The sequence below is a fragment of the Poeciliopsis prolifica genome, unplaced genomic scaffold, assembly GCF_027474105.1.
Source record: "Poeciliopsis prolifica strain line A6 unplaced genomic scaffold, Auburn_PproV2 SCAFFOLD100, whole genome shotgun sequence".
Classification (NCBI taxonomy): Eukaryota; Metazoa; Chordata; class Actinopteri; order Cyprinodontiformes; family Poeciliidae; genus Poeciliopsis; species Poeciliopsis prolifica.
Genome location: NW_026562475.1, coordinates 157,489 through 179,881, shown reverse-complemented (window position 1 = coordinate 179,881; position 22,393 = coordinate 157,489). Strand labels below are relative to the sequence as shown.

General features: G+C 38.4%; 1 protein-coding gene across 3 annotated transcripts in view; it reads left to right on the top strand.

Annotated features, from left to right (window-relative positions):
• cdh5 (cadherin 5) overlaps nt 1-15,044 on the top strand; it is a 101,094-nt gene extending 86,050 nt beyond the window's left edge. For all 3 annotated transcript variants that reach the window (XM_055023415.1, XM_055023414.1, XM_055023413.1), the window contains exons 14-15: nt 5,962-6,094; nt 9,264-15,044. In XM_055023415.1, coding sequence (XP_054879390.1) covers nt 5,962-6,094; nt 9,264-9,648 — 518 coding nt within the window. In that variant the 3' untranslated portion in view covers nt 9,649-15,044. The remainder of the gene's footprint in view (nt 1-5,961; nt 6,095-9,263) is intronic.
• The last annotated feature ends 7,349 nt before the right edge of the window (nt 15,045-22,393 follow it).

Sequence of the window (22,393 nt, the reverse complement as noted above, 5' to 3'; positions counted from 1 at the left end):
TATGGAAAAGAGAAAGGATCTCTGCTGACTTAAATAATCAGATAGTGTAGTGCTGCATGACAAGGTATGAAAACATGAGATATTTAAACAAAACTGAAGCGTTATCATACTGTGAAGAGATCTGTGGCTGATTCAGATCAAAGAAAGGCATAATGAGGAATGTTAATGTTAGACAAATCTATGGATTTAAGAGAGTTTGTTTTCACAAATGTTTATTCAAAAAAGGTTTTTTCCAACATCTTGAAATGTAGTCCCTCATACATTTTTGACAACTTTTCCTGCTGTAGACAAAAATTGAAGTAAACAATACATTTATATGAAATAAATTATAAAAAGCAACTGAGTAATTTATATCTGTATCTGGGACTTCATTCTGATGCCTGGCCCAATAATACCTGATCATTGAGGAGGTGGATTTATTTAAATTAGACAGTTCTGTCAAACATGTGCAAAACTTAACCTGTAGAAAGTAAACTGAGTCAATTTCAGCTCAATTTGGATTCAGATAGATCAATAGAAACTGAAAAAAACTGGATGAAACAAAAGTGATAACCTTATTTTCTGATGTAAGATCAAAATGGTACCAAACTATAAAACCTTTCGTTTGTCTTGAGGCTCCATAGTTGATGATGTACCGTAAAAATCAAGAATTCTTTTGGCAAATGCATCTCGTTGACAAATTTGCTTCTTTACCCCCACCTCATGAACTTTCCTCTTGGAGGGGATGATTTTATGGTAGGTGTCACTTAGACCGGCGGAAACTCTGCGTCAGGGAAGGAAGCGGGGCAACAAAAATGCAGTCCAGATGGTTTTATTTGCTCTGCAGGTTACATGTACACTGACACCCATTTCACCACAGTGAAACAAAGAAGCTAGCTTTTATTTCTGTGGGCTATCCAGCACTCAAATAAAGAAGATGACAAAATAAAACAAGAAATAATTGGCACAAACCTAATACGAAACAAATGATACCAAATAATATTTACATGCATGCAAATTATTCAAAGTAAACTAATCTAAGCACAATCAACAATTAACTTTAACTTAAATATAACAAACCATTTCCCCTCTCAGATGAAATGGTTAAAAGCTTCAGGAGCTTTTAACAGCACCTGGATTTAACTGAGGTAACGAACTGAAACAAAAAGCATTTGTTTTATAAATAAATGTATCAATAATTACTAATAAGGGATGAGCCCCTGTTCTCCATCACAGTAGGAAAGAGAGCTAACTAGGATTTCAGGGGAAACTCCTAATTCTTCTGTTTTCCTATTGTGGAGATGATCTGCTGCTCCATTATCATGGAATATGTTTCAATTTCATCTCATTTTAAGATTTGGGAGTCTTCCATTTCTTACTTCTAAATGTGTAACTCTTTTAACATAGACTAGCGTTTTGACACTAACATAGACTAGTTGATATGGTGGTCAGTTGGATCTGGTGGGGTAGGAGTTCACGGCCGCTGCAGCTCCTCCTGTTCTCCCCTCGCTGAGCTGCTGTGAGCGGGGTTGCAACTCCTCCCTGAGGCTTCATTATTCTCTAGTCTAAATAAACATGTTGCTTTTCCCTGTTTTGTTCTTTTGTTTTTTATGTTTATTTTCTTATTTTATTTGCAACCCTCTCTTCTTTCTGTAGTTGCTTTTAATCATATCTTATTACAGTTCAGTATTGATTCTCTTCAAGTTGTTCCACATGCACCAGTGTCACATAAGAAAGTAATCTTTTTTCCATTTACCAATGGGGTTATTTCAGACTTAATGTTATCTATTGATAGCAAATCTTGTAAATTTAGCAAAACATCCTTTGTTTGATCAATTTCCATTTCAGTCACTTCATCTAATTTGGGATGCATGTCTCATTATATGACTCTGGTGCACCCATTTACTTATAGTCCTCTAACATCTTTTGAGTCATTCAAAGCAAATTTTTTCCAGCTTTTAGATAATTATTTTATTTTATTTCATTTATTTATCTATTTAGAGTATTGGCTAACAAATAAATAAGTAGATAAATAAAGAATTGACTATGTCTTCATATCCTTCTTTTTCCTCACTTTCTTGAAATTTTCTTTAGGTTTAAGTAACATGCACATTTTAAAAGAGATATCTCAAACTTATGTTAGGATTTAGCAGCAACCAATAGTTTCTTGTTGTCTGGTACCAGTTTTCAAACTAGCGCTGTTTCTAATTTACACACCACGTTTTTTCATTCTTTTACTTTCAACACACCATCTACACTATACTTCTTTTTCCATTTAGTCAGGTACATTAAGTTTCCTGGCTCCATCTGATACATAAACTTTTCATCCCCTTTAGAACTTTTCTCCTTCCTTTGTTAAGAACCCATTTTTACAGTGCTTTATAGTCCACTCTATATTACTTATAGAGTGGACTCTATGGAACGGGGATAGGAAGAGTGGGGTGGTGGTCAAGTTAATGTGGCGATTCTCACTTCGACTCAACGGGTGATTGAGTGGAGAATCCTTGCTAAGATTCCCCAACAAGCCCACTTTTTCCACTCTTTTTCTTAGGTGTCACACTTTTTACCTTTCCCTTCTTGTATGTTTTTTTTTCCTTTCACTTTCCCTTGACGTCTATCGGGGGACTCAGAACCGCCTGTACCCTACACTTATTACTTGGTTGATTCCTGCTCAATCTCAGTTTGAATCCTGTCAATGGCAGAAGGAGGTGACCTAAGTCACTGGCCCAGTGAGGAAGTTACTCCCCAGGACTTTTCAGGACAGGTCTGCAGAACCTGAATGCCGGCACATTTCAACGTGTCATACTCCTTCCGACAGCGGCGGGTATGTAGGGAATCCCGGACGAGTCTCCAAAATGTTGGCTCTATTTTGGTTCTCAACCTGCAAAGAATCAACCACAGACGTTTGTGCAGAAGAGGGGAGCAGAGCCAGACGCGGAGAACTGGGGTCAACTCCGTCGGCTCTCAGTTCCCAACTGCCTTTTATTATGTTTACAAGGAAAGAGGTTGGGCTTTTTCACACAGTCACACAAACAATCGATCAATAACCTTAACCACAAGATGTTCCGGAACCTTCTGTGGACATACCCTTACCAGGACACAAGGACACAGACAGCTAATGATCAAAGCAGCTGGTAAACATTTCCAACCCCCAAGAAAACATCTGAAAAAACAGTTAAGCATATACCACAAAAGAAAGGAGTCAAGAAAACAACACACAGAAAGTGATATGAAAACATAACCTTTCAAATGAGCTCATAAGTAAATGAACTTAGATCATTTTTCTAACAGAGTCCCTCAGCTATGAACTGTCTGCCTTGGGTGACTCTAGCATGGGCATAAAGCCCCAGAGAGCAGAGCATAGACAGGATCATTGGGGGATTCAAACCCTCCACCACAATAAGACGGCAGCCCTAGGAGAGCTTTAGGATAGTTTTTAGGGTCTGAAAAAATATCCTCCAGATTGTGATTGTATTATTATGTTGTCATACCAAGGAAATCTGTAACTTTGCCGAAATCTGTGATGGTGGTTGTTTTACATTTATTTCAAATAGAGAGGGGAAAAAAAAGGTTATCTCCATATGGTGAAATACGGCTTTTAAAAGAAACGGCACACAGTTCATAACCAAACAAGTTGTAAAAATGACCTTTTAAGCTCTTTTAAAATTGATGTGACATTCAAGCCACAATGACAACTATTTTCCCCAGCAGTTTATTTCCTGTTTCTAAAACAGCTGTGAACTACAGAGAGGCTTTAGAGCTTCAACTGAAAAACTAAAATCAGTAAAGCAGCAGCAGTGACTGATGCACTGCTAAGTGATTGGCACATGAGCATAGATTCAATCAATGATTCTGGGTTTGGGTGCACCAACCCCCACTCTCCAAGTTGTTGGTTTTATGAATAATACAGCGATGGATGTGGAAATAACGCCTGTGGTTGTGAGCTCAGGATTCTGTTTGATGCCTTCACCCACTGTTTGTTTTTCTTTCGGGAGAAAAAGAGGCATTTTTCATGTCAAATCAGAAGCCCAATGGAGACAGTTGGACAGACATGAGAGGTCCGGGATTTGAGGTGCGGAAGACGGAAAGAAAAGAGACAAGGAAGTTAGAACAGGGATGGAGGCAGAGAGAGAAATACATCTATTCAGACATGGATGTGGGGAAACGCAGAAGGTGAAAGACGCGCCAAAGGCAAAGAGTTGAGGTGCAATCGGTTTGGCTAAATGAGAGGAAAAGAAGACGAGCGTGGTTTGGAAGCGGTTGGAAAGAGAGAACTGTGGGAAAAACAGTGGAAGAATAGGAGTGGTAATAAGGAAAGTTTATCAGCTCTTTAGGTGCCATCTGCTTATCACACACTAGCACACACACACCCTATTAACCATTAATACACTCTTTCACTATCATCCTTTCCCTTTCTTTTTTTCATCTCTCTCTTCTTGTCTCCCTCAGGGTGTTTCTTCTTCTACTACTTTTTTCTGTCTCCTCTCTCTTTATCAAACACTACAAAAGCAAGCCAGATTAACTATTTAATCCCTTGTCATTATCCGTCTGGCCACATAGCAATTTGCCATTCACACACACTTTTTCTCACATAAAATCAAGTTTGACACCCGGAAACTTTTCCATCACTTTCTCTTGTCTCATCCCTCTGCAGCTTATTAAACTGAGAAGCATGTGTTGTAAAAGATTCATCTGTTGGTTTCCCATGCAAACTTAATCAGTCCGCTCTCCCTCAGCTAAGAACTGTGGCTGCTGCTATGGGGACAGAGGCCTGGGGTCCAATCAAATGTCACATTGTCCTTCTTTTCTTCTTTGTCTGTCCTTGTGCTTGATTTGCTCACCCTCAAGTCTCTGCCTTCTTTCTTCACTCAGCGACTGCTTGCCATATTTTCCTTCCTTTCCTTTCGTTTCTTCCTGTGTCTCCATGGACACCATGAAGAACAACTCGCCAGCAACAGAAACTTAGAAGAGGTTCACTTTAAAAAAGAAACTTGTTTCATATTTTGTCTCATTTTATGAAGTCATGCATCTTCGCTCTGTTTCTAATGTAATATTTGTATTAAATTGCTTTCATGTCTTGAATTGATGCATTTTCGGATCGATACAGAGTCACAGATAAATGTTGTCCTTTTTTCAGACTCATCTTTTGATTCACATCAACATTTTCTAAATCAAATATGGGAACAATTATGATGATAAACCATAAAAGCTCTTTCATGGTGTATATATAAATTAAGATTGTGTAGCAGTGTCCTGATCACAGGAGGCTTTGTCTGACGGACCAGCACTGGTAACTGAGCGGCCCGCTTTGGGAAAGAAGGATGCTGACGCAAATGGTCACATGCTTACTTGCTTTTTTCCTCTGCCGGTCATCAGCATGGATAGGCTAGCATTAGCACTGGCTAGGCTGGGCTCAAGAATTGTTTCTCAAGAATTGTAAAGTTCTTGTTTTTGTGTTTTTTGGGGGGTTTTCTTTTTTAACACAATGCGTTTCATTTTTATTCTGTCACTTCATTGTCTGTGCCTCGTCGACTGTGAACCTTTTCTCTTTTCATCTCTGTTTTGAGTTTATCTGACTCATCCTCTTCCACCTTGTTTTCTTCCTCATTTCCACTTCCTTTCTTGTGTTTATTCCCTTTGTGCAGATTGTTTCTACTGACTGACTTTGTTCCTGTCAGGATTCCTCCTCTTATCCTCTTGCTGATGTGCCACTTGTTTCAAGGCCTACTTTTCATTTTGTTTTGGCTTTCTAACTATCTCATTTTACCTTCTCTGTGGCTCGAACATCACCAACATGACATCTTTCCTGTAATCTTTTTTTGTACATGCATGTTTTACATTTTCAGTCAAGAGGACATCATTTACATTTATTTCTGTCTCTCAGATGCTAATCTTAGATTCAAATATTAGCACTTTTGCTTCAGATATTCTTCTTGCAATGATCAATACCAAAAGAGATTGATATGTATTCCCTTTGTACAGTGATAGTGATCCTGTTTGTGATGAGGAAACATTACCAGAAGGATTCTTTGGCCAGTATGAAGAACAGCGGTGAGATCCATGAGCAGCTGGTCACATATGATGAGGAAGGAGGAGGAGAAATGGACACAAATGGGTATGTAGAAAAATATACATATTTTATAGAAACTTGAGGATGACATTTTTTTCTTTGCAGTTTTCTCCATGAAAATCAAGATCATTTCTGTTCTTTTTCTTGTATTTTTTTATCCTTATGACGTTGTGACCTTTCATTGGTAATTTTTTCTTTTGTACTTCAGTTTAAAACATCAGCTCTAGAAACTCAAGTATTTTCTGCATTTCCAAGAAGCTTGGCTGACTATAACACAGTCTAATAGGACAAATTCAAGAACATTTGTAAAGTACGGAATATATAGCAAAGGTTTTGAAAATAAAATATTTAGAAATAGCAGAACAGAAAAGGAAGATATTTTTAAGAAGTTATTTTTTAATGAGTTAAAAATACCATTGAAAAGTTATTTTATTTTGGCAATTCAAGTCAAAAAGTGACACCTTTTTGTGGTTCAGTCAGAGGAGAAACTAGTTTTACATTATTGCTGGTATTTTGACAAAAATGGTCACTGGCTCATTGTGAGAACCAAATAAAATCATAAGGTTTTACATTACTGTAGTCCACCAGTATGGATAACAGAAAGATTTTGGTTCTGCCAAACGGGGTGGAAAGTTACAATTGCTGTAATTACAATTTGCCTAATTTGACTGGTAAATTGTTTGCAAAACCTGAACTTTTACTGCTTTTTATTTGTTTCGTATAAAGTTACTGTGTTATAATTGAAATCATATTCATTAATGAGTAAAACAAATAACATTGTTGATCTTTCAGCAAGGTTTGTTTTAAGATCTACTGTAGGTCATTAACCTATCAAGTTAATGTTTGAGAAAAAGAAAACATCTTGCTGAATTTAATGCATCAGTTTAACAGCAATAGGCAGCACTTTTATCATACATTGTAAACTTGAATAATATTTTAACAACTGTTGTGCAACACCCCGCCTCCTTCATTCTCTCCTCTCTCAGTCACGACTTCCTCTTCTGAGAGGGGAGATGTGCTACCAGCTCTCCATCTAATGGGTTAATGGAGTTTCCTAAATCTGCTGGGATTTACCCGATCCAGAACTGAAGGAAACTCTGTTTAAGCTGGTTTCTTCACCTGGTTACTGACGGCCTACATCCAGATGTCTCACCCTTCTTCCCCCTGTGAATTAGCCAGACTGAGCAACATACAGATAACTGGTTCCACAGAGCACATCTGTTAACGGTCGCTCCTTCTCTTTTTTACAACTTGCACTTGTTACTGAACCAGGCTGGTTTTAGTGTCTCTGGCGAGTCCCAAAGATGTTGTTTTAGATTTGGGCTAAAGCAACCTATAAAACATTCCCTAGTTTTCTTCCCCAGAATCAAACATCACAGCTATTTTACTACCATCAAAGAACTTTGAGGTGACTCATTAATTGAATGTCCACAACACCTTTTAGATTTTCTTTATGCTAAATATTTTATTAGTAAAGCAAATTTGCAAGGGTCAGTACAGCTTAATCAAGTAGCAGAAATAATCAAATCAGTAAAATCAATCATCTAGCCTGTCTTTCCCTAACGCTGATACTAAGAACTAAAAAGGGAACCTTTGAGAGAGACGGATGGAGTATGGCGTTTCGAAACCCAGAACTGGATCGATGATGAAGAAGGTGTTGCAGCAGGAGGAGGAGGTCTTTATCTTTGCCTTTATCTTCATCTTTATCTTTGGGGTCTGAGCCCAATTGATGAGAGAAGTGCAATTTGAAGCCACATGTTGCGGGGCTGACGGGTTGGTCCCCGTGCGCAGGACAGTCTTCGGCTCTGTGGCCCCGGCTCTTCTTCAGCTGCAGAGTTCTTTGTCCGTCTCGGTCTTGGCTCGAAGCTGCCTGGAGGATTCAACCAAAGATTCCTCTTTTGCTCTCTCTTTTTATTGGGTTTATCCAGCCTTATGGTGCATTTGCATTGGCTAACACTGTTGCTGTGCTTGTTTCATTGGCTGACTGTATGGACAGATGATCTCATATCCATCACTGTCTTAGAGACATTATGTCCTGATGTCTGTGCTAATGTCTCAGGGTTGCTCAACATTCCTCCCAAGTCTTTTCTTTGAAACATTCAAGTTGTTCAACAATCTGTTTGGAAGTAAGGCATTGATCATCTCTGCTCTCCCATTAGTGCCATTTTACCCCTGACCTTTCACCTTTCACCCATTATCCACCTCCAACACATCATCAGTGATCTTTAATTGCAGTTACACGCTTTACACCATTTCAAGTTCAATGTTAAAATCACATTCATAACCCTTTTAGTTTCTTTGATTTAGCATTCATTTATAATTTTATGATAACCACAACTTATTACTCTTATTATAACCATAATGTGAGTTATTAAAGACGTTCTGAAAAGAAACCAAGAATAATTTATTATTGTAATTATGTGATATCAAAATTACAGTTCCTTGTTTTACCTGCAAGTGGAAGTGAAATTGTAAATATTCTTGCAAGTAAGCCAATATTAATATTATTTTACTTTGAATCTTATCTAATTACTCAAAATGTTGGGATTTCATCCTTTAAAACTTTCATGCTGTGAAACAGGGAATAGTCTCAGCTATTTTTATAAATCTGCAGGCTGGGAACTTAGGTTTAAAGGTGAAGAAGGAGTCAGGCTAGAAGTCTGTTTCTAAACTTGCAGAAAGAGAAAAAAACGAAGCAGTGTGTGTGTGTGTTTGTGTGTGCGTGTGTGTGTGCGTGTGTGTGTGTGTGCGTGTGTGTGTGTGCGTGTGTGTGTGTGTGCGTGTGTGTGTGTGTGTGCGTGTGTGTGTGCGTGTGTGTGTGCGTGTGTGTGTGTGTGCGTGTGTGTGTGTGTTTGTGTGTGCGTGTGTGTGTGTGCGTGTGTGTGTGTGTGTGTTTGTGTGTGCGTGTGTGTGTGTGTTTGTGTGTGTGCGTGTGTGTGTGCGTGTGTGTGTGCGTGTGTGTGTGTGTGCGTGTGTGTTTGTGTGTGTGTGTGTGTGTGTGTGCGTGTGTGTGTGTGTGTTTGTGTGTGCGTGTGTGTGTGTGTTTGTGTGTGTGTGCGTGTGTGTGTGCGTTATGTTTAATACATTAAAAAAAATTTCAAAGTCTTCTACTTTCCACGGAGTTATATTTTTCATAGCCCTGGTATCTGTTTGCATGCTGACCAGCTATTAAGCCTAAAGCTCAATCAATGAAGATGTCTGTATTTTGTTCCAGCTACGACGTTTCAATTCTCACCTCAGCGTGTAACGACAGCTCCCTGCTCCGCCGCCCCGACCAGCGTTCCCACTCCTCCATGTACGCCATGGTCCAGAAACCCCACCAGCTCTCTCAGCCCACAGCCTGCAAAGGCGACATGGCAGCCATGATCGATATGAAGAAAGACGAGGCCGACCACGACCGAGACGGATTCCCTTATGACACTCTACACATCTATGGCTACGAGGGACCAGAGTCTCTGGCGGGAAGCCTCAGCTCTATGGACAGTTCCTCCTCAGGATCAAACTTGGATTACGACTTCCTCAATGACTGGGGGCCGAGGTTCAAGACACTGGCTGAGCTGTACGGTGCGGACGGTGCCAACTACTACCATCAGTACTGAGAGCAAATGTGACAACCCGCCCGCCGAGTGCCTCACTGGTTCACATCTTGTGTGTCGGTAGTTGAAAATAGTCATAGAAAGAGAAGCAGGAAACAGAAAACAAGAACATCTACTTCCAGCAGGCAGACAGCCAAGCATCCCCAAGACACTTTGCCAAACACAATTTAGTTTTTTACTCTGTTGTCACGTACATTTGTGTTTCTGTCTCTTATCTATTCACTCACTAAGCAATCTTCATCAAAATCCAGGAGGTTCCAACACGATAAATGAAGGTGACATCAAAAAATGTACCCATTTTCACCTTGTTTTCACTCGTGATGGAACATCGGAGCATTCTATGGATGCAACATGAGGTTCAGCAACCAGTCAAATGACTTAACCTTTCTCTTTCACCTGAAAACACACGCTAACAGATGAAAGGTTGCAGAATTTAGCCAGTTAGAATTAGCATAACCAAAGCCATGCACTGACATTTTAAAACAACTTCAATATTTGCTTATGCTCACTCTATTTTAATGAACATTTGCATAGAGCCATTATTTCTTAAAAAAGATCTTCCTCAGTGAAATTTACTTTAAAAATGGAACATATAGCGTTTTCTGTCTGGAGTAAATGTTTTAAAATGAGTCTGTGTGAAAAACCAAGATGTTACAGAAATCAATATGATTTACTGATTTACTAGGTTTTGTTCAGGGAACTAGCCTGCAGGCTGCTGCTTGTTGGTTTTAGTGTGACAAGTGTCATTTTGAAACAACTTGACTTTGCAAAGAGGCGTGGATCAGGATTTTATTTTATGCTCTAAAAAGTCAAGAAACACGTCAAAATAAGACTTTCTTTGGTTTCTCACTAAAGTGCAGAGGTTGTCGGGATGGTGTGATACAAAACTCTTGGTGTTTTAAAACCTTAACTTTTGTAATTGTTTGTACACTTTGTAAGCCTAATCAAAACTGGGATCATGGATTTGTTCATGTTCCTCATGTTTGTATTTGCTTTTACTCCAATATGAAAGAACTTTTTTGGTTACACTCAAAGTGTTGCTGATGAATCCCACAATCATAAACTCTTGGACTTAATGTGATTTTATTTGAAGGATGAAACCGCATAGACTTCCTAACGTTTCTAACATGGACTCTTATCTAAGAGAGAAAGTCTTATATTGGTTTCAATCCTACTTGGAATGTAACACACTCCAAGTGAAAGCAACACTTTTCTGAACTTTTTTCTTTTCAAATAGGATTGCTTGGGGATTTTAATGTTCAAAAAAAATCACAGGCATTTGAGCTGTGAGGGTTTGGAGGTGTTTGATCACAGCGAGGTGCCGGCTGGCTTTTCTTTATCTGAGACATTATTACCGTTCAGCCCTGAGCTCCCACTGTGAGGTCCAGTGGGTTTTCACAGTGATATTTAATGTCTTCATGGAGCAAATGAGTTATTTTTGTTCTTTTTCATTCACCGTTGGGTGTCTCAGCAGCAGTCATGTTTAACTGTTGACATGAGTTAAATTTAGCCCATATTTTGATTTGTATGAGTTAAAACCTGAACAGAAACCCAGTTTGGTTACCAAAGTGCTGTTTGCCTTCATGAGCCAGACTTCCTCTGTGCTGAGAGAGAGCAAAACCAGACAATAGAAAGACAGAAAGGAAATGGCTCTACTGCTGCTCTGACAGAATTACAGCTTGTTTCTGGCTTTTTTGACATAACTCGTCATCACAGCTAGGGTTAGGGTTAACCCTAGCCCTTGTGATGAAAGCTGAGTCCTCAGAGGTAGAGTCAAACAAACCTAAGGGACTCAGATCAGGAAGCACAGAGCAGCAGCAGCAGCTTGTTGGGCTGCAGCTATGTGCCTGATGTGCTTTGATAACTTTAACCTCTCACCCTCTTCGGCTTCTGTCCGCTCATCAAACCTCCAACCTAAAATCAATGTTTTCTTTGGCTGATTATTGATCTGTGCCTCAGATTTGTTTTTAAGAACATCATTCAAAATATTTTTGAATTCCTGAAATGAGTCAGTAGTTCATGTGAAAAATGGTGTCGTCCGTCTCACCATGTCTGAAAGAGCAGTCACTGTAAAAGAGAATTTTAATGCACCATTACATATCAGCAATAAAAGTTGTAGTGGGTGATATTTGTCAATTTTTTGCATATCAGTATTGGTCTGATTAATACACATTTTCATCAAATTAGTACAAATTTCCAATTTAAGCCATAGACAACAACCTGCTAAGTCACCATGTTAAGCTGGCTGTTTTTGCTAGATTAAAACCAGGTGTGTACATTTGTATTCACCTGACAATCTCCTAACTTTTCCTTAAAGATTTGACATTATTTCTAAATACTTCATGATTCCTGACAGAAGGTTTAAACCTGAACAGGCAGCTCTGTTTAGCCTTCCTGTTATCTCCTGAAACAGACTGTCATCATAGTAGCTATTTGTATTCAACATGCTGAATACGCAACTTCTGCATGGATTCCTCCAACTCTGTTGTGCTTTCATTTCATTTCAGATACTTTTATACTGAAAGCTAGCTTCTCGCTGTCTTCAGTCAGTAATAGCATCCATACCAAAGAGTTTTGACCTCAATGTGACTTGGCAGTGCCTTTGTTCTATTTTTGTCTTTCTGCCTGGTGAGGGACTAAGCAGAGTCAAACAAGTTGAAATTTGTCCAATTCTGGTTTCAAGTCAATTTCTTGTTGCAGCTTTTGTTGATTTTTAGTGCAGTTTTGGAAAATAATCAAGATTTTGTAGGGTACAAAATGCAGTTTTAAGAATCTTGAAGGCTTTGTGGAGATGCATAGCTATCAATGTTGAATTCCTCCTGCTCTTATTATTGCCACTTATTTTTTTCCACACCTTGCAGATACACTTGAATGGAAATATGATTCAGTCACTTTGTTAAAAACATCAACAGAGTGACAGATAATCAATAGATAAATGAGACCAAAGCAGCTATTTGCTCTTTCTCAGAACAGTTTATATGGAGAATGGAAAGGAAACGTAAAGTCACATTTTTATTTTTGTGTTGAGTTTCATGCTGTAACAAATCAAAGTTACAAATCAGTCTCAACTAATCCCTTCCTGTCTATAGATTACATTTGCAGTATATATCTCCATCTGAATAACTGGTAGCAACAAATCATTCAAAATGTCTCTCTGTCTTTTCTTTGGGACATTTTGAATGAATGTCCTCTGCTGGGTTTCTGGCTCCTTAACTGGAGTAATCAGGAGTAACTACTCCCCCACAGACCTCCTGACCTTTAACCCTGTCCTGTGGAGCAACTGGCTGAGAGCATTACCATTTAAATAATAACAAGCTGGTCATAAATGATGGCTTCTGCCATTAAAAACTCATTCATAACTAGCCAGAAAGCGAAAAGGCCACTAACTGTGTGCAGTAATGACATCATGCCGTTGTTCTGAAAATTCACTTTGTGCGTTACTGATTTGTTCAGAAATGTATTTTTTTCTCTCCAGCTTTAGTTTATTTGCTCTGCTGTTTATTCTGTTTTTCTTGGCCTGCAGTGCTTCTTTAAAAGTCGGACCTGCTGGGAATGTCACAGGATAAATGTGGGAACAATAGCTGGAAGCCAACTCTTTGCTTACTTCACTTTTATATTTATATTCAATGAGAGCAGAATGTTTCTCAACCTTGCTCTGTGTGCCCCCTTCCTCCTTTTTTGTCCTTTAATCAGCTAAAGCAAACAGTGGACCGAGCTTCCTGTCCATCTGGGGGCTGGCCCCGCCCCTTCCTGCCTGCATTATCTCTTGTATTGTGTTGGCTTCCTGTTAGAGGGGGTGGGAAGTGTCTTGGAGGGGAAGAGGGAGTGAGGGAATGATGGGAAGGGACGTGATTCAGAAGGGCTAAGGAGGGACAAGGAGAGAGGAGAAACACTAAAGAACAAAATGTCTGATGATAACACAGAAAACATGAGAAAAACTTTCTTTATGAAGCAATACATTTCTTTTCAGAAATCAAAATTTCAAATGAATCTTAAAAATAAGGTCAGAAATTATTATGAAATATACATGAAAATTTAGAAACAGTTTTAGGCCATAAAAACAAAAGGACCAAAGTTGGAACAAAACACTGGACTGGAGCTTTTGGACCGGAGGTTTTATTGGCTCAGTTTGATAGTGAATTGACAGGAAAGCGGGTAATGAGAGAAGGGGAGACATGCGGCAAAGGTCACCAGGCCGGGAATCGAACCAGCAACGGCTGTGTCGCGGACTAAGGCATCCTAAGGCCTAACTATGGGGTGCTATGCGTCACCATAGGACCCCTGGGCTGGAGCTTTGAAATCCCCACAATTTATCAGAGTTATTTTGACATATTTTAGAACTCACTATGCTCTTTAATCTGTCATGTATTGTCATCATTTATGTATTTACACTTGTTTTTGTGTGTATATCTAAAACATAGAAAAGAATCTGTCAGACACCACACAAGTTGAGTATGTTTTTTTTCATCAAGAAATGTTTGCTGCACAGTTTTAATGCAGAAAATGTAAAGAAGTTTTTAAAGGATGAAGATAAGATATTGAATGCACCTTTTGTTTTACAAATGTGATTTGTGTGTTAGTGTATGCATTCGGTTTGAATGATTGTCGTTTCACAAACCGTAGAGATTTGGAAATGAGCTCACAACTTGAGAAAGATTTTTATTTTCCGTAAAAATCTTAAGCAAAATTAGGGGATTTTTAAATGTCATGGCAAAAGCAGTTAACATCTCATTAATGTTAGTATAAAACCAAATTAGTTGGTCTTGAAGGAAGGCAATGGCTAATCGAAGAAGACTACAGTGTGAAAAGTGTCCTATTGCAAACATTATTTTAAACCTTTGACATGCGCATTCACAGGTTATTAGTAAAGAAGCCACAAACATGTAAACAGAAAGTGGAGTTTACATTTTGGGAAAATAGAACATGTAAAACATTTCAATTCAATGTGACAACTTAAACGGAGAAGCATTGCAAAAATCTATGGAGTTCACTTGAGCTGCTGTAATTATTATTTTTGCTTCTTACGTTATATAGACAGCTACTGTAACTGGACATACCATTTTCCTTCTCAGTTTGTTTCACATAGGAAGATCATCAGTGGCACACAACCTGCAACCTCTATTTGTCATAATAATCAGTGACTTCTGTGTAAATAGCTACCAAATTGAAATATGACTGTGATTCATATGATTTGAAGGTTGATAAATAGCTTTTGCATAAGCTGCCCTAAGATTTTTGAAAATTTGAGTTGTTCAAACCAGTAGAAGCCCACTTTTGTCTTGGTCTGCCTTTAGTTTGACCTTCTGTTTTAATATGACTTTATAGCAACTGAAGATACTAAGAGTTATTTTTCTCCATATAACCTTTTCGAAAAATATCCATTAAAAGTAGCTAAAACAGTTCAATGGTGTTTCTTTCGTCAATAGAAAAACTCAGCTTTTCTAACATTGTTTTTATTGTTTTATTGTTTTTATTTAAACAATAAAAAAATGTCTCAGGACGGGATCCAGGCAAATAACATTAATTCTTGTTTTGCATTTATAACAAAACAAGAATTAATGACACTGGTCTAAAGTGAACTTATTTTATTTTTTTATTTGTTTTTTACCTTCCTTAATGGAATTTACTTTGAGAAAATCTATGTTGGAAAAAATGTGCCTAATAGCAGCATTTGCTTTTCTTTGTTATTTCTAAATTTGGTAATTTTTTTTGTTTCTGAAAAAAAAAACTACAGAAAATTGCTTTTGAAGAATGGGTATCCAGCCATAATGACTGGTTTTAGTCTCCATTGCATTCATGTAGATACACATAGAGTGTCAATCTCATAGAAGCAACAATGATTTTTTTTTCTTTATGTAAATATGGAGGTTTGTTGGGGAGGATCATGTGCCTTTATTCTAAACAAAACAGAACAAACAAAACACACACACACACACACACACACACACACACACACACACACACACACACACACACACATATATATATATATATATATATATATATATATATATATATATATATGTATGTATTTTATGGTTAACACAATGTTTTCTATGTTATTTCTATGATGTATAGCAGCAACTTTTTTATTACCTGCCATTATTTGTAACTGTAGCTACAAAATAAATGCCAAAAAAGTCTCATTTGTAATCTTTTTTTTCTTTCAATTCAATATTTTTTAATCTGCAACAAAGTATTACTAGTAAAACTTTTAAATCCAACACAGTGTGTATATTATTGTGAGGAAAGGCTAGCCTGCTGGCTAAAAAGGCTAATCAGTCTGCCACTTTCAAGAAGTCTTTTTTTATGTAAAGTTTCGAATGATATTTGGGAGTAAACTAAAGGTGTGTGGCTTGTTACTGTTATTAAAGTAATGGGGGTTATTAAAGACAAAAATTCATTTCAGGAGCCAACAGAGACCTGAAAACCATCAGTAGCCATGGATGTTTCTGGCTACTAATGGCCATATTTCTTTCAACTTAATCAAATGGGATCAAATGTGGCCTGGAGGAAATCCTGTGTTTTTGTCCAAGTGTAAATGAACCTCAGGTTGCTGCTGATCTCTTATCATCTGAGTCAGTTTCAGAGTCAGTCCTCTTTACATGTGAATGTGTTTGTGAGAGATTTGATTGATTGTCCAATAGAAAAAGTGGGGCTAAAACAAACAGGGGGAAGCAGACAAACTTTTGAGAAGGAAGAGACCAAACCCACATTTTAGCAAAGACATGTTGAGGACTTGGACATGGAACATTAAAAGGTTTATTGACATACATGAATGAAAGTTCTTTGGCACTCGGGCCCGGCTGAGGACATCCAGCTGTTAATTGCAATAAGCTCGGATTAGCATTCCCGATGCTGGTTAGGAATGTCATCCTTCAGGGCCCATCCACTGGTGGTGGAGGTCGGTGGATGATGTGTACCTGGAGAGCCAAGAGAGTGGAGGTGGGTTGAGTGCAGCTGGAAAGCAGGAGATGCCATGGATGGAGGTCCTTATCAACTGGGGCTTGATCGGTGATTGGCCATGACGTGGTTTGGTCTAGTGTTGATTGGTCAACAACAATGAACGAGACCCACTGACGCACTGACACAGGTGGGGCAAAAGAGTCTTCCAGTTTGAATTTGATGATGGAGAATCAGCTGAGAGGACTGCAGCAGGATGGGACAGTTGACTTTGTGATAGGTTCCACTTTTGTGTTTCCCTAAATGTGATTACATGAATAATATGAGAGGACAATCCTCTGAAGCTGGATCAATATCTATCAGTACTTACTGCTTATTTAGAAACTCAACTAGCTTACCAAAAGAGAGCTCATGCATATTTCTCAAGATACTGAAAACACAAACAGGACAAGATGTCATTTTTGAATTTTTTAACAGTTGACTTTCTTTGTGTCCTTTTTGTTTAGTCTTTTTGCTGAGTCTAAAACTCAACATGGGTTTCTGTTTGCACAAATAGAAAAAGTTTATATCTGCAGTTTTTTACATGATGGCAGGATGCAATCCTGTCAGTCATCCTGTAGTGCTTTGACTACATGAATAGATAAGGATAATAGGAAGCTGCTACTTCCACTACAACTGCGGCAAAAGCTGCTTTGTTAAATGGACCTCATGTCTTATTTTGCATGCAAGCATTCAGTGTTTTTAAAATTGTATCAATTTTATGTTCTGCTAAACTGCCCTTTTCAAAATGATATCCACATTATTACAAAAATCTGGCAACTTTTCCTTGAATACAGTCAGTGTTTGAAGTAACGTCAACCTTTTAGCTTTGAATCACTAAACCCAGCAGATGGAGCTCAACCAAAATAAACCCAGAGGGTAAAACAGGCAGATGCTATCAAAGAGAGGAAAGGAATCTATTTATCATTTCAAGCCCCACAGCCCCTTTGGTCATTCATTACAGATGATGGTTGAGTACCAAAGCAATATTCAAACCCTGAAAAAACTGATTCCCAAAGTAATCTCAGGAGTTCAAATGACTGCAGGAAAATGTGTGGAAAATTAGCTGCAAATCCTGTTGAATTTATTGCTTAACACGAAGCTGCAGCATTAGAAATGGAGTCAGTGATGCATCCAAAACAGTGTCAGCGTAAAGCTATTTATAGGAAACTTTGAAGGTAAAAATGGAAAAGGAATAAAACAGCTATGTGGAACGTTCTAAAAAAGCTTATCATAACTATTCAGCAAAGCTTGTTAGCAGATCTTGGTATATTGTTCTGTAAAAGCTAATTCCAAAATTTTAAAAAACATCTATAAAACGGTATGCTATCCAAAATAGCATAGTATTTTGGATTATTTAGTATATTTAGAATAAATTCAATTATAATCAGATTTTAAGACATTTTTTAATTAAATGGTTTTGTATGTATGACAATTAGAAACAAAAATAGGAGCTTTCTTACTAATGTAAGACATAATAAATTTGAATCAGCAGCAACTGCAGATCAAATGCGCAGATTGATTCACCGATCTTTGCATCTGATGTAGTGAAAGCAAGAATTCCTCATTCTCTACCACAGAAACTTCATTAAGCCTGAGAACGGCTACTGAATGGAAAATGTTTGACAATGACAGAAGGTCCTACACAGAGTTGAACTCATATCTCTGGAATCAAAAGCCAGAGTGGTGACCATTACACCACAGGAGATTGATTCCATGTCCCAGATCAGTGTGGTCACCTACAACATCCTGCGATAAACTTGACCCCTGGAGTTTAAGGGGTTTGGGTTGTCCGGTTTGGAACCAGAGACCTTTTACATGTTAAGGAAACATGACAGAGTCTGATCTTCTGTTGGCTGTTCTTGGTAGAGGCTACAAAACTTGTGAACTCCTGTATGAAATGAGACATGAGTAAAGGCTGGACAGTTTGTTCGCCTTCAGCGCTGTGTACAGCCCTTCAGTTAGCATGTTAGCATGTTTGCTGTGAATGAAGTGTTAAGTTCGAGGCATTTAAGATGGTATTCGTTAATCCTGTTGATTAGTTGTTAGCTTGAATTCTTTTGAAAAAAATGATGTTTCTCTAAACAGTGATCATTCTAACTGCTGTCCATCCAGCCCAACCCAACCCAGATCTGCAGCATTGTGTCAGAGCCAACCTAACCACATCAATGAACTTTAATGAAATCCCTGAGCCTGAAGTAAACCCAACATACTGTATCACTTTAATTAAGCCTTTACTGCTTTTGTTTTTGTACCATAATTTAAGTAACCAGTGTAACTTCTTCTGTTTTTAACTTTTATCTAACATCTTCCAGCTCCATCTTGTCACTTGCTGTAATTGCAGGTTGAGTCAATTGCAAATTTTCTAGGATGTGTGATTGATAGGAGGGGAGCAGAGCAAATCCAAACTCTAATCAACAACTTCATGGATACTTATTTTCCACAACTACTCCACACAAAACAAACACTCCCTGACGTTCCCAGGTTCTGCATTCTAGTGTCAAAAGTAACTTGATATTGTTTCTAAAACACACTAAATATATGAAACATGAACATCAATGTGAAATGTGTGTGTTTGCACAAGGTTTGCTTTGTTTGCTCAGTTGGGTTTTTTTAGCAGACGTGTTTCTGTGTTTGTCATAAGAAAAATGGAATGCTTGTGCAGTAGAAAAGTGGATAAGACTGTGACATCAGCAATTTTAGGATTTGATTTCCTCGCCTCAAGCAGAACCACTCACACACCGGCTAGCTTTTTATACAAATAGTCACTGGAAACTCCTCATTCCTCCTCAGAGCAGCACTGTCGTCAGCAGCACAAAAACAAGACAGCATCACACACACCGACAAACACAGCTTACAGTGATTCAAAACAGCCACTAAAAGCTGCCTCAGATGTAGATGGCCAACATGTCACTGAACGTTTGAGGGGAACCGTAGACAGGCTGTGGTTTGACAACAAAAAACAATAAAAACAGAAAGAAAAAAAAGCAAGAAATGTGGCAAATAATCCCCAGGGAAATATTTTCCTCTGATCGCTTTCCCTGTAGAAATCCAGAAAAGGTTAACTTTGAACAAAGCCCGACTGTGGAGCTTTTGCCCAGCATCCTGCCATTGATTAGCAGCTGACAATAAAGGAAGAAGGAAGCACGTTCAGATTTTACCTCCATAAACCAGAAGGCATGTCGGCTTCTCGTGGACAGAGACAATGCGTGCTATGTCTATGATTTCAAATTAAAATACTGTCTTAATGTTTGATCACTATAATCAAGTCAATAAAAAATATTTTTTTATATTTTGTAACACATTTACTAAAGGTGAAAGTGAACTTGAAGCATGTGTTATTGCAGTTATTCTGATATTCCTAATGTGTATGGAGAAACTAAATCTGAAATAATAAATGACAGAAAATGAGGATAAACTGTGGATTCACAGGCACAAAAAAACTGACAGAGCTTTGTCTCCCCCCTGTGGTTTAAAGTATGAACTACAAGATCTGTAGTTCAACGTGTTTAGCTATAGGGTTCGGGTTTATGGCCTAACCCTAACCCTAACCCTACCCTCAGATAAATTAAGAAAATACAGACTGCACGGCATCCCAGAAAACAAAACAAAAAACAATCATTTTTACAATTCTGACTATTTCCAGCTAATATCAACAGCAGACTTACTAATTATACAATTACAATTGTACAATTATATTGATGACAAAATGTGAATCTATACTGTGAAAACATTTTGCCTCTTACAGATCTCTTCTGTCAAATTTAAATTGCTCTGTTTTAAATGTCAATGAGACAAAGATCAATAAAACAAAAATACATCTGTTTTTATATGTCTTGTTCAATTGTGCAGTGCTCAGAAGTGTTGTCTGAATGCCAAAGTTTACTTTCACTAGTGGAGCAGTACATCTTTATTTGTTTTTTAGACAGAATTTTGGGTTTGTGTCAAATGCAATAGACATAGATTTGGAACAGTCAGGGAAAAGACTGTTCTTTACCATGATTGCAAAAAGGTAAAATGGAAAGGATAAAGTGAATCCCACATTTAAAAAAAACACTTCCATTAAAATAATCTGCATCTGTGTCTGCTGTTAAACAGAGCTGATAGGTTTGTCATCTTTGCTCACCATAAGCCCATAAATGATCTACTGCAATAGCTATAAAAGATGAGAAAATACATCACTCTTCAAATGCAGCCATGTTATGTTTCCTCAAGGACAAAATCAAAGACTTTTTTTTGTGAGGATAACAGGTAATTTTTAGATGATGATTCCCACTTTGTGAATTTCCAAAGCCAGAAAGACACAGAGAAAGTAAAATCAGCACCAAGACCTAGTCCTTCCTGGTACATGAAAAAGAAGAAAGCTTTCTGAATGAAACCTTATTTATCTGCCTGTTACTCGCCTATTTTTATTCATTTTTTGCTAGTGTTCTGTAGTGTTATGTTTGTTTTCCAACACCACCAATGTGAAGCATGTTTAAATCCTCTAAATGTTCATATTTTCAGATTATCATCAGAACCCTTCAAACAGTGATTCTCACAGCCTCTTGTCCCATTTCTCTGTTTGCAACACGATGAAGTTGTGGCCAAATAGACATGTTAGAAAGGTACAATACTCAACGGTTTCAAAACTTGTTTTGACACAAACTCAATTAACTAAGAAGGAAACATTTAGTTTATCTTCAGGTAGAAACTTTACGTTTACATGGTTTGAGGTCTTCATAGTTCTACATCAGAGGAATGTATCCTATAAAATATTTCTGGTACTCATAGTATCACTTCAATCTATAGAGACTCGCATGGGAAGCAGCAGCAGTTAGAAAGTTTTATTGGCCCAAAGTTTTGATGCTCGGACACAGACAGAAGATGTGCACATTGAGAGTCACTGCTAGCTTGGATGATTGGCTCGGGGTGAAGTTCAGGGTAGTCTTCCCCCCAAAAGAGGGTGCCAGGCCGAGATAAGGCCGTGGCCTGCAGGCTGTTTGAGCCTTGTTAGGCATGACAGCCAATAATGGCCGGCCGGGTGAAGGGGCCAGTGCAGCTGTCCATCTAGGCCAGGGGAGGGCAACTCCAGTTCCAGTCTCCTGCAACTTTTAGATGTGCCTCTACTTCAACACACCCGAGTCAAATAATGAGGTCATTCTCTGGAGAACTTGACTGCACTTTGGAGGTGATTCAGCGATTTGATTCAGCTGTGTTGGACCAGGGAGACATCTAAGAGTTACAGGTCACCGGCCCTCAAGAACAAGGATTGCCCACCCCTAGGCAGAAAGGGAAGTAAGAATAGCTGAAACGCTCCACCACAAGTGGATGAATGCTTACCCATTGTCTGAAAGTGGTGAGAATGGAGGAGGGGTCCACCAGAGGAGGATGCCACTGATGACCAGTAGCTGGGTTGATGAGAGGGATCATGACTCTGCCCATGATGCAAATATGAGGCCTGGAAATAGCCAAAGGGATTTCACATAAATGTTGGATTTCCAAGAAATTTAGGGACCAGGCAGAGCTGTGGAGCTTTACAAGAGAGGGACATGGGCATTGAGCCGAGCTCATGGACTTAGGAGCATGGCTTGAAAGAGGCACAGATACAGGACCTGTGATGTCGCTTTGAGCATTCAAAAACTAATAGATTGCTAAAATGGGATGGTGAACAAACAGCTGCTGAGATAAGCAATTTTAGGCGATGGATATAAATGCCAGTTTCAGTTCCTCAAGGAAAGGTAATTTTTTATATACATAGCACATTTCCTGTGATAAAGCATTTCAAAGAGCATTAGAAGGAAATGGAACAGAACCTAAAGAAAGG